Raw genomic sequence first — 12,194 nt, 5'->3', positions numbered from 1 at the left:
TTGAGATTTGAGGTGCCTAGTTTAAAATCAGTTCCAAACAGGGAAACTGGGATAAAAGCCATCAGGAGAGGGTGACAGCCTGGTAGAGGAGGCATGTTAGCGTAACCACATGTTGAATTGACTATCATCAGCCTTTGTGTTAGCGTAACCACATGTTGAAGTGACTATCATAAGCCTTTGTGCTGTTTTTTTGGGGGGAGGGGCAGTTCTGTGTAGCCTTGGCTGTCCTGGAACTTGCTCTGTAGACCATGGTGGCCTTGAACTCTGAGATCCACCTGCCTCTGCCTCCTGAGTGCTGGGGGGATTAAAGATGTGTACCAACACTACACAGCTTGAGGATAGATCTTAAGTCGATATATATTCTTGAAATTTCAAGAATATCTCAAGAATTTTTGCCTTAGGGCAAAATTTATTCCTCCTAAGGTCTCAATTACAAACCAAAGTGCACACTGAGGAACCAATGAATTTATTAAGGTTACGTACAGAAAATGGCCGAGTGTGAGTAGTCTGAAAGTAGTCTCACTAAGGTTTGCACCGGGCCTGGATGATGGTGTCCTACGGCTGCTTAGGCCAGAGTCCCTGGTGCAGAATATTTATCTACACTGTAAAGATGTGTTTCTGCCTAAGGCATTTTCTAATTGCTTTCATGTTGAATGGCCAATAGCTAGGCAGGAGAATATAGGTGGGATTTCTGGGGAGAGGAAAAGGAGAAATCTAGGCACACAAATTTTACCAGGCTCAGAAGAGTACCGACTGCTCTTCAAGAGGACCCAAGTTCAAATCCCAGCACCCACATGGCAGCTCACAACTGTCTCTAACTCCCATTCCTAGGGATTCAGCACCCTCTCACAGTGCCTTCACACATATGTGAAGGCAAAATACCAATGCACATAAAATAAAAATAAAACTTATCATAGACTTTAAGTTGGGCTGGGAGAGGGAGTGCATGTATTATCTTTTCACAACTGGGCTTCTGGAGTTGAACTCTGGACTTTGTACCAGAGTGGCAAGTACCCTCACCCACCACCAAGCCATCTTCTTTTGATTTCTACTTAAATTATGTCCTTGGGGCTTCCCATCCTTTAATATCAAGACATTCAGGCAACTGACATCTATTGAGCTGTCCTTTTTGTTAAATCACTGTTATGTATGTACGTAGATAAGTAGGGAGATCTGGCTATCCTGGAAGTTGCTATGTAGGCCAGGCTGGCCTTAAACTATAGAGATCTGCCTACCTCTGCCTTCTGAGCATTGACTTTAAAGGTGTGTGCCATCACTTGACAAAATATATTCTATGATGAAGGTGGTAGTAACAGGTCACTGTCATTAGGTATCTACAGTGTGCTAGGCTCATTCAAAGATGTACACACACTGACACATCTTGGTAACCCTATACGGATCCTATGAGGCACAGAGGGATTATGTGTGGTCTACATGTCTGGTTATGGCAACAAGGAAGTGAGCCAAGACTGGTTTAGACTAACATAAGTGGATGGCTATTTTGATGCTCTGAAAGATGGGAAATTGAGAAGTGTTGTTTCCTTGCCTTTAAATTTGCTTGTCACTCACTGCTTAGAAGCAGAATCGTCTGAAAAGCCCTTCATCCACTCTGGTGAAGACCTGACAGGTCTGCACAAGGAAGAAGGCACTAGGTGCTGGCGGTGCACAGGCAAAGCTTGTTAGCATGCAAGGCCCTGGGAGTGATCCCAAGCACCACCACATATAGTAAAAACTCTGGATCATTTTAAATACCGTAGTTTTACATCTTTACTTGCTTTGAACAGTAAAAAGTGTACATTACAATGACTACATATGACAATATATAATAAAATGCCATCTGCCAAAAATAATTTTACTATTTAACAAAACAAAGCGCCACCTAAAAGTGGCTCAGTTTTAGGCTACACATTTTCTCCAGAAGGAGAAAATCCTTTTGTGTCTCACATGGGAAAGTAGGTATGATATCTGAAAAGGAGAATTTGCCAAGAAGACATTCTCTGGGGTAAAATATGTCTGAGATTTGCCATGTAAGTTACATTTTCTTTTTTCTCTTCTTTTCCAACATGCCTGTCATTTTCCTCTTCTTGGCTGACACTGGGCTTTTTCCTTTTGTTGGCTTCTTGATGTCACCAATTAAACCAGACTTCTTTGAGTTAGGTCCTGATGTTTCTTCTTCCTGATTCTTATCACCAGATTCCTTTTTAATCTTTTTGGGTTGTTCTTTATTTACTAAAACACAAGAGATAGCACATTAAGTTTCTCACTCTCAAGTGAAGTTTTAACAACTCAGGAAGGAGCAGACTGCTCAATCTTTTAAATGGCTGACTTAATTTACCAGGGCAAGGCTCTGTTGCTGGAGGAAGACTCCCTTTTCCATCTGTTGCTCTGTCTAACCACACTCCAAGACACGTCAGCCTGGCACCAGTGTTCACCTCACACAGCAAAGACGGGGGGTCTTTCTGAAACAGAAGGGAAAACCTTATACTTAGCCCAGAGGAATTTTTTAATAACAGCTTCTCTTTTTCCATAATGAAATAATCTTAGTTGAAGTCGTATTCTACCATTATGTACCACTAAAGAATGTCTCAGTCAGTGCCAGAGTGAGTGTACCATTCCACGCGTCACAGTACCCACGCACAGACATGTCCCACCAGGGTTCACATGAGCACACTGAAGAAACCGCCCAGCAATGTCTTTCGTAACATCGCCCGTTAGGTGCTGCGAGCTTGTATTTTCCTGGGCATACGATAACAGTATCAGAGGTCGCTGACTACTGTGGTTTGTAACGGATCTCACTAGGCCGTTCACAGAGCCAGTGTCTTCACACTAGAAAGTTCTAAGGACACAAGTGAGGTCTGACGTAGACGAATCACAGCCGCAGAGCTGAGAACAAGCGACAGTAAACAGAAGGAGACTGAGGGGACCAGCGCTTCATTATCTGCTTCACAATCAGTAGTAGTTCCATGCTTGATCAAGATCTTTCCAACTGTTTTAGTAATGGCAATCTTTTTTTCTCTAGTATTCTTTAAAAGATAAAGATGACACCAAAAAAGCAAGGCATACTACAAGGATTAGAAGGGCAATAGGTCTGAGACCTAATCTTATCAGCCCAAAGCCTCCAGGCAGCTCTGCAGTAACCCTAACTTTAAAACTACCAATATAGACCATGACTGGAAGAGATTTTAAAAGCTTAAGGATCTATGTTTGATGAATCTCATTAAACAGACTGTTAAAGTGATACTTTAATATAGTACTGTCTTATGCAGTGTGTTGACACTGGGGGAAGACACTAACCTTATCCTGCTTAAGCGTCCACATTTTGATGAAACCATCATTTGATGCTGTGACAAGAACATGGTGTCCTGGAATTTCAAAACTGAGTATGTCTTTTACCCTAGGATAGAAACATTAATGCCAGAGATCATTTCTTCTAGAGGGTATGATATTATAAAACTACAAGAGTCTCCTGCTTTCCAATGTTTCAAGTGTTTTCAAAGTGTCCAATAAACAACAAGCTAAGCTATAACAAGTGCTGCACGTTCCCATCCAACAGTGAGTTATGTTCAGGCCAAATGTGGGGTAAAACTGTATCATAAAAACAAACTGCAACGACGGGTACACACACTCACGCTGCCTCCTAGGTCCTACAATCCAGATGAGGATGTACAAGAAGAAGCCTGTTAACACAACAAACTACACATCCAGAAAGGAAAGATGCTGACTTCAGGCTCACCAAGAGGAAGAGAAAAACAAATTTCTCCAACTCCAGGGCAACCACCACTTCAGTCTAAGCTGCCTTTCTGTTTCTGGATTGAGGCTATTGCCCAATAGACCATTCACCTTCCACTTCTGCTGGATAAATGTTTCAGACAGAAGTAAAACCACGCCATCACCAGGCCTAAAAACCCCAAAACTATAATTTACCTTAAAATAACAAGGATGAAACCGGCAGGATGGCTCTGTCAGTAAAAGTGCCTGCCAGGTAAGCCACTGGCCAGAGTTCAAGCTCTAGGACCACATAAATGCGGAAGAATCACCTCCCAGAGTTGTTCTCTGACCTACACACACACACAGCGGTGCCCCACCCTCACCTCACAGACACACAATTAAGCAATAATAATTAAAGACCATGGAGGAGGAAGTGCCTGGGGATAAGAACGGAGCACAGGCTGGTCCTGAGGTGGCTCTACAAAGAGGCTCCCTAACTGGCCTGCCAGCCTTTCAAGTTTTCTCTAAGTAAACAAGACGGGCTGGGAAGGAAGCTCAGCTAGAGCATCCGCCAAAGTACCCATGGCCTAGCTACACTGTGGGCCATGGGAGCAAAGGCTCCCAAATGTTTTGCTCATCACAGAAAAAGAATGGCGAACTAGAACTGTTGGGAATACATTAGAAACGGCTTTCCTAAAATGATTTTACTTCCTAATACCGGGGGAAAACACTACACCAACTACAGAACTGAAGGTTTACAAAGACAGGTTTCTCAAAACAACCATTCCCAGAAAGCAAGATTTAAGACTTACTTGAGACATGGAAGAACAAGCTGATGAACTACACTGGAGTAAAATGCTGTATGCTACTGCCTTTCTCAAAATTATACTTAAAAAAAAAAAAAGCACATCAAGCATCAGCTGGCCTGGATTTGGAAGAGCTCCCTTAATTAAGTGTGGAATGATCCTGGCCAAGTTAATGATCTACTTACTCTGAGACTCACTATCTACCTTTATATACATATACCAAGCACTTGGAGATGGAGCTCAATAATGTTATTTTTCCTATGGAGGAAATTGCAGGGAAATGGGGCAGTGGGCAAAGAGATTAAGAAAAGGAAGAACAGTAGTCGGGAACAAAGCTTTTGCTTTGCTCAAATATGCTTGATATGAGGCTCCAAGTCTAAGAGTAGTTTTATTATTATTATTATTTCATTTGTTGGTTTTTGTTTTTCAAAACAGGGTTTCTCTGTAGCTTTGAAGCCTGTCCTGGAACTTGTTATGTAGACCAGGCTGCCCTCAAACTCACAGAGATCCGCCTGTCTCTGCCTCCCGAGTACTGGGATTAAAGGAATGCGCCACCACCGCCAGGCCTAAGAGTTATTTTAAAAGTGCAAATCGACAAGTGGCAGTCACTTCCCTCCTCTTGCATTATGAAATCTAGGGAAATAATAACACTTCCCATCATCTCCTTAGATGCTGGGCATCGCAGCCATGTGATGTGTCTGAGTCCCCTTGGTGTTATTCAGACACACACAGACACAAGCACACCCACACAGACACACACACAGATTAGTGAAATTACTGCCTGTTGACATCCAGTAAGACACAGACTGCTTTAGAAAAAAACATACCTGTTTTCATGAGCTTTAAATTCACAGAGGCACTCTAGGGAATCACAGTCAAAAAACCTTACAACTTCTTCATCTCCAGCTACTGCAAGGACAGAGTCCTAAGAGAAAGAAAAACAATACTCTGAACGTCCCCAGGAATTATGACACCTCAAAACTTCCACCCCTGCTTTCCGGAACTCACTGAAAGAAACGTGACTGACGAGATTCTCTTTCCATTTGTGATGGTGCCGCTCACGGACGCAGTGTCCAGCTGATAGATATCCACTTTATTCAGCACAACAACTATGTACTTCTCTCCACTTGGGGACCACTCCACTATGTGAGCATCTGTAAGGCAAAACCATCTTTATCTTACTGGGCCACCTCAGTGCTTGAGAGGTAGAGAAAAGAGAATTCAGGAGTTTAAGGCCAGCCTCAGCAACAGCAATTTTGAAATCACACTAGCCTATGTAAGACTGTCTCAAGAGCCCTACTCCATCATACAAAGACTTAAAAAAAAAAAGATAAAAAAAAGGAAAAATGCGTTTTTCCCAAGGGGAAATGGTCGTAATCTCACAACATATCCCTACACATACTTCAGAAGTTAAACTGTAGGCAAATGTAGTTTAAGGAACTACTGAGGTCCTAAAGATGGTGCATGGCAGAACCCAGAGCAAACACAGGAAGAGAAAGTAACGTGAAATACTTGTTCTCAGAGGCCACTACCACCTGATCAGGAAGTACACATGTACACACATGGACAGAGAATGTGTGGCCATGGGCTGGAGGAATGGCTCAGAGTTAGCAGCTCTTCTCACTCTTGTGGGGGGACCCATGTTCATTTCCCAGCACCCACATGGTTCAGGGGATCGGACACCCTTTCCTGGCTCTAACAGCACCAGGCACACATGCCCACACATCTACATGCAAGCAAAGCACTCAGGCACATTAAATAAAAACCAAATACATCTATTTAAAAAGGGGCTGGAGAGATGGCTCAGCAGTTAAGAACACAGACTTCTCTTCCAGGGGACCTGGGCTTGATTCCCAGCACCCACATGGCCATCTGTAACTTGAGTTCCAGGGGATTCAATGTCATCTTCTGACCTCCAAGGGCATCAAGGATCCAAGCAGTACACAGATGTTCATGGATGCAAAATACTCATACACATAAAATAATCAATATATTAAAAATGTACCTGTGAACATTCATAGTCTAGCTAGTTATTATAAAATGTACAAAATACTCACTTTGTTTTATATTTTTTATGAAAGCAGATCTTCCCTCTACAAGATTCCATGTTCTGCAAAACAGGAGGTTTGTTTAGAGCATGATGTCACTAAGTGGGAAAAAATGCAAAACAGGCCTCCACACAGGGCAACTCCACTACACACTATACACTTAAGAAGCAGCTGCCCTTTACTTTGTAGCAATATCGACAAATGTTTTCTTCCTTTCCTGACACTTTAGACATGTTGTCACTGCACTTTCACCTAGTCACCCATTTCTCTTCAGGGTCACTCTCCTCCCCATTCACCCTACAGTAACAGAAACATGGATGGGCTTTTTTTTTTTTTTCTTACAAGGTCTCAGTCTGGAACTTGCTATGTAGACCAGGCTGGCCTCAGATTCACAGAGATCCATCTGTCTCCGCCTCCTAAAGGCCGGGGTTAAAGACATGAACCATCTTGCCTGGTCAATATAGATCATTTTTACAGCAGCATTACAAAAGAGTTTCTGACTTACTTTCTGCTTTGCTCTTGTTATCCTTGTTATCACAACAACTTAAAATGGTTAAAAACTTTGGACCAATATGGAAACAGTATCGTGTTATTGCTAAGTAAAAGATACATTAGTAAAGATGCCCTGGGAATTTATAACTTACCTCAATGTCTTATCGGTACCAACAGACAGGGCCAACTTGCCAGACGGGTGGATAGAAAGGAAAGTCACATGTCCTCTGAAAGGAAAGGGACAGTTAGCCCTCAGCTTGACTGGCACAGTAAGAACGCCAATAGGGCCACGGCGACTCACTTGTGGGCTTTCATGGACTTCAGGCATTCCCATTTCTTGGCGTCCCAGACACATATGAGTCCGTCTTCTGCGCCACTAATTAAGTGTCGACCACCATAGAATTTTAGGCAAGTCACGGTGCCTATGAAAAGGAAGACAGGCAACAATCATATTGACTTTGAACACAAATTCTATGTCTGGCTGGACGTGCAGGAGGATGAATGCAGTCTGGAAGTGGCTCTGCCTAGCACAGGCAAGATCCAGGGTTAACCCCTAGCACCAGGGAAGCGGGGAAAACCAGTGCCTTGGCACTACTGAATTACACCTTCCAAGTGGGGAAAGGAATCCGTGTTCTTCTTATTAAAACCAACAGTTTTCATTTGTTTTGGTGCCTCTGGAAAATTAAATTCAAGAGTCTCTGTGCATGCTCAGCTATAAGAATACAGCTTTAGGGGCTAGAGAGATGGTGTAGAGGCCAAAAAGCCACTGGCTGCTCTTCCAGCCCCAATGAAACACTTTGTATTTGTAAGAGCTGCTTTGGTCACGGTGTGTTTTCATAGCAACAGAACAGTGAGGAAGACAGACTCACCACTGTGGTGCAGCAGAGCCCCATGCTCTATCTTCTTTTTCAAGTCATAGATGTGAATTGTTTCATCTTTGCTCCCAGTGACCACAAAGCGACTGTTGGCTGCCACCGCCGACAAGGAGGCAGTGTGGGCATGGTGAGTGAAGTCAGCCACAGGAGTCCATGTCTAAGAGAGAATGAAACGTACGGTCAACACCATAGTCACATCACAGTTCCCTGAAAATACAGTTCTGCAATCTACAGAATCAACCAGTGTATCTTGCAAACGGAGAAAAACTAGGTACTAATACACAGATTAAAGCAAAACGACTGGAGACCCGAATAAGGAGTATAAGTTAAGCTTGGTAGCACATCTCCAGATCCAATAATGGAGACTTACATAGAGGCTTCCTTATCAGTAATTCATTCAAATGCTCAGCCGTTTTATGAGAATTAATTTCAGTAACAACTGCCTTTTCTCTCTAATTGGTATCTCCGTAATTAGTCTATTATATATGCTTGGTAAAAATAACAATGAACCAAGAGGTCTGTATTCAAGTACAACTTTCACTCCAAGGAAAGAAATACAAAACAAATGAATGTGATGTTACACAGAGATAAAGACAGGGTAAGAAGGCCTATGGGTAGATGTTCATTAGTACCAACATGAGTCCTTGAGAACCGCTAATAGTGAGACTCAGGACCAGGTGCTCATTACCGCATGATTTTTAGTTTGAGAAACGTGACTGAATGAGTACAAAGTACAGAACACATACGCACACATACAGTATTCTTAAACTGAAGAAACTATGTGGAAAGTGTTATTAACCAACGAAGGAAGAAAACAAAACAAAAACCCCAGCAAAGCTCTTTGAAGATGCCTATGGTGAATCACTGTCGTCCTAAAGTGGACTGTCCTCCGCCAGTCAGCAACAGGACTCCTTGGACTCAAGACACAACATGCCTGGGACATGTGGCTTTACTTCTTCTAAGTTTGTTTGTTTCTTTCCTCGTCTCCTTTTTGTTTTTCAAGACAGGGTTTCTCTGTAGCTTTGGAGCTTGTCCTAAAACTCACTCTGCAGATCACGCTGGCCTCGAACTCACAGATATTCGCCTGTCTCTGCCTCCTGAGTGCTGGGATTAAAGGTGTGCACCACCCCCACCCAGCCTCTTTAAAAAAAAAGAGTTCTCCCTAAGTAACCCCAAGCTAGTCTTTGAAGTCACTGTGTAAGCCAGGCTAATTTTATCCTTTTTTCTATCTTCTTTCCTTTGAGACAGGATCTCACTGTGTAGTTACTGCTGGCCTAGAACTCACTATGCAAACCAGATTGCCCTGGACTCAGATCTTCCAGCCTCTGCCTCCAGAGTACTGGGATTAAAGGCATGCGCCACGACAACTGGCTTTAAAAACATTAAACTCTTAATTTTCCTGCCTAAGCCTTTTGAGTACAGACATGAGCCACCGGACTTAACCATGCAAGTTTCATATCAAAGCACTACTTGTTTACTCAAATTACATAAATAATAATAATAATAATATTGGTTACCTTGGCTATTGACTAGATTTAGAAGCAGCACCTGGTAATGTGAAAACCGTAAGCCCGGGAAGCGCCTGGTGGACCCTGACTTGTATTTACAAGCTGTCTGGCCTTGAACAGTCTCTGGCCCTGTGAGAAACCTCCCAGTTGCTGTCTGTAAATGAGAATGGCTGAATCTGTCAGGATTGTTGTGTATCAGAAATAAGTACACTACAAAGAAAACACACCAACAGAATAGATTTGTGGGTGTTAAGTGGAACCGTTCAGAAGTGACCATCTGGAGTATTTAGGAGATCACATTCCTAGTCCTATATATGGCCCTGTTTTCTGTTTGATTACCATGTTGCCAATGACCTGTACCTTATTTTCATACCTAATAAAAGTAAATTTCATACTGTGCTACACGCCAAGTATTTCTCTTTCTTGTTTGCCAGCCCTCCAATCCGGAAGGTTCCTAGGGCGGGAACCACGCCTCTGGCATCTTTTCACCCTACCGCAGTAAATCACAATAAATGGTGAATTTGTATTACTTTCTTGATCCCAATCCAGACCTAGTAATTTGTTAATTAGGACAGAAACTCAGGGAATGGTAAAGTTACTTTTATGTTAGAACAGCTAACGTATTTGTCAGCTTAAATGGACACCTCGTTTTTGAACATGTGTTAAAAATGCCAACTTTTTCGTGCCCCGAGAATGCTTTAAGTTTTCTTTCATTTTAATTAACATAAAGTGACTGCATTTTTTTATGGAACACGATGTGATATTTCTGTTCAATGCATCGAACAGATCTGAAAAAAAAAGCGACCTATCCCCTCAATCACCTGTCAAGTCTTTGAGTTGACAATATTCTTTACAATACCAAGTACAGTTACCTTACTAGGTAACGAGAGAGAGAGAGAGAGAGAGAGAGAGAGAGAGAGAGAGAGAGAGAGAGAGAGAGAGAGAGAGAGAATTATTCCTCATTCCTCGCATCCAAACTACATTCTGCAAGCATTAGCCATCCCCTCTTCGTCACCTCCCTACCCTGGCTCCAAACTCTGACAACCATTCATCTACTTTCCACACTGACATCAACGTTTTCGTTTCCGTCTATAGGCATTTTTATCTACTTTAACAGTAGATATCTCCCTCTGAAAAAGCCTTTACTCTATAAAGAGCAGGGTCTTTTTACACAGGCTTTGAGCTCTCTACCCTGCCTCAGTCTCTCCAGAGCCGGGATTTCCGGCATAAGCTTACCCGTTATCCACTCAAGTCCTCCATCAACTATCCACGAAGACACAGCATTAACAGCAGGCGCCGCAGGCCACCCTTCCCGACCTTCCTCCTTCCCGCCCTCCCCCCCGCCGCCCCGGGGCTCGCGGCGCCTCACCTCCCGGTCGCCACTCGTCGCGGGCTCGCGGTGCACTCTGAACCCAAACAGGACCTGCTCGTAGCTGCCAGCGACCAGCTCCATTCAGCAACACACGTGCCGTGCAAACAAGCCGGCGTGGGAAGCCGACGGAAGAGGAGGCAGGCGCTTTCGGCTTCGGCGCGCGAATTACGCGTCATCACGTAGGGGGCACCTTTTAGGCGCCTGTGTCTGCAGCAACTGAGTGCATTCTCGAAGGTCACGTGGTCCTCCTACGTGGAGCTGGAGGCATGAAGCCGCAGGTAGAGAGAGAGGGTCTCACAGCAGAGAGAAAATAATGTTGTTGCAAACAGGCAACTCCTGGGACGCTGTCACCTAGGCGGGCCTTGGGAAGTGGGCGGGAAATACTCCGCTCAAGCCCCAATTTCCGGTGCGTCTATGGAAGGGGCGGATCCACTTCCGGCTTCGGTGGGTTTTAGTGGTTGAGGTTCCTGGTGTGTGTTGCGGTGATTATGATTCAGAAGTTAAGTTTTCTCCTTTTGCGGTTTTCTCGTTATTTGGGCACTGGGCCTCTCCACATCACCCAGGCCGGCCGCCTCCTCGCGCCTATTTTCCTCCTGCAGTTTCCCGTGGCTCCGATTACAAAGCGACGGGTTTCGTTTTGGGGCGGAAAGCACTGTGGGACCCTTTCTGTCAGATCGGCACGGTGTCGATCCGAGCTGCCCGAGCTGGCCGTGTCCCCTCGCTGGACTGATTGCCCGGGCCTGCCAGTCCATGTCCAAGCCACAAGCCAAATCGTGCCGTACGCAGCTCTTCTTGCCAGCACGGTTCTCGGATCTAAACGCTCCTGAGACTGGTTCGCGTTAGGACACATGCTAGGCACGAGGGAAAAAATGACCAATAACTAATTTTTGAAAGTGTTTAACGTCAGGGAAATGCCAATTAAAATTACTTTGAGATACCGCCTCACCCCAGAATATCTATCATCAAGATATTGGAGAGGATGTGAAGAGAAACCTTAACTCATTGCTGGTGGAAGGGCAAGTTAATACAGCCATTATGGAAATCAGATTGGAGTTTCTTCAGAAAGTTAAAATAGAACTTATATGACCCCACTGTTTCATTTCACGCCTGGAATACACCCAGGGATCTCCAATTCTACCACAGAGACATTTGCACCAACATTTTCATTGCTGCTTTATTCACTATAACAAGGAAACCAAGTTTTCTATCAACAGATAAAGAAAATCTGGCACATATATAGAATGGAATACTCTTCAGCTCTAAAGAAAGTAGAATTTTGAGAGAAAATGGATAGACTTAGAATATATATTATTAAGCAGGGTCACAATCTCAGGAAATAAAACTATTTTTACTCACGTGGATCATAGCATATAAATATGTATGTA

General features: G+C 43.6%; 1 protein-coding gene across 1 annotated transcript; it reads right to left on the bottom strand.

The window, feature by feature from the left end:
• Positions 1-1,749: 1,749 nt before the first annotated feature.
• Positions 1,750-11,163, bottom strand: Pak1ip1 (PAK1 interacting protein 1). The gene is made up of 10 exons (XM_038335366.1): positions 10,807-11,163; positions 7,924-8,086; positions 7,356-7,476; positions 7,207-7,281; positions 6,572-6,624; positions 5,523-5,668; positions 5,342-5,439; positions 3,294-3,394; positions 2,336-2,455; positions 1,750-2,229 (listed from the first exon to the last, which is right to left on the bottom strand). Exons 1-10 carry the CDS (start codon positions 10,888-10,890, stop codon positions 2,033-2,035), a joined length of 1,158 nt encoding a protein of 385 aa, XP_038191294.1. The 5' UTR covers positions 10,891-11,163; the 3' UTR covers positions 1,750-2,032.
• Between the last annotated feature and the right edge of the window lie 1,031 nt (positions 11,164-12,194).

The sequence above is a fragment of the Arvicola amphibius genome, chromosome 6 (assembly GCF_903992535.2).
Source record: "Arvicola amphibius chromosome 6, mArvAmp1.2, whole genome shotgun sequence".
NCBI classification, from domain to species: domain Eukaryota; kingdom Metazoa; phylum Chordata; class Mammalia; order Rodentia; family Cricetidae; genus Arvicola; species Arvicola amphibius.
Note: the sequence above shows the minus strand (reverse complement) of the source record. Positions and strands in the feature narration are given on the sequence as shown.

Coding starts and splice junctions, on each gene's coding strand:
- Pak1ip1 (XM_038335366.1), bottom strand. CDS start 10,890: ATGGAGCTGGTCGCTGGCAGCTACGAGCAGGTCCTGTTTGGGTTCAGA. Junction 7,282..7,355: donor AAGTCCATGAAAGCCCACAA/GTGAGTCGCCGT, acceptor CTTTCCTTTCAG/AGGACATGTGACTTTCCTTT. Junction 2,230..2,335: donor AGCAACAGAGCCTTGCCCTG/GTAAATTAAGTC, acceptor CTTGTGTTTTAG/TAAATAAAGAACAACCCAAA.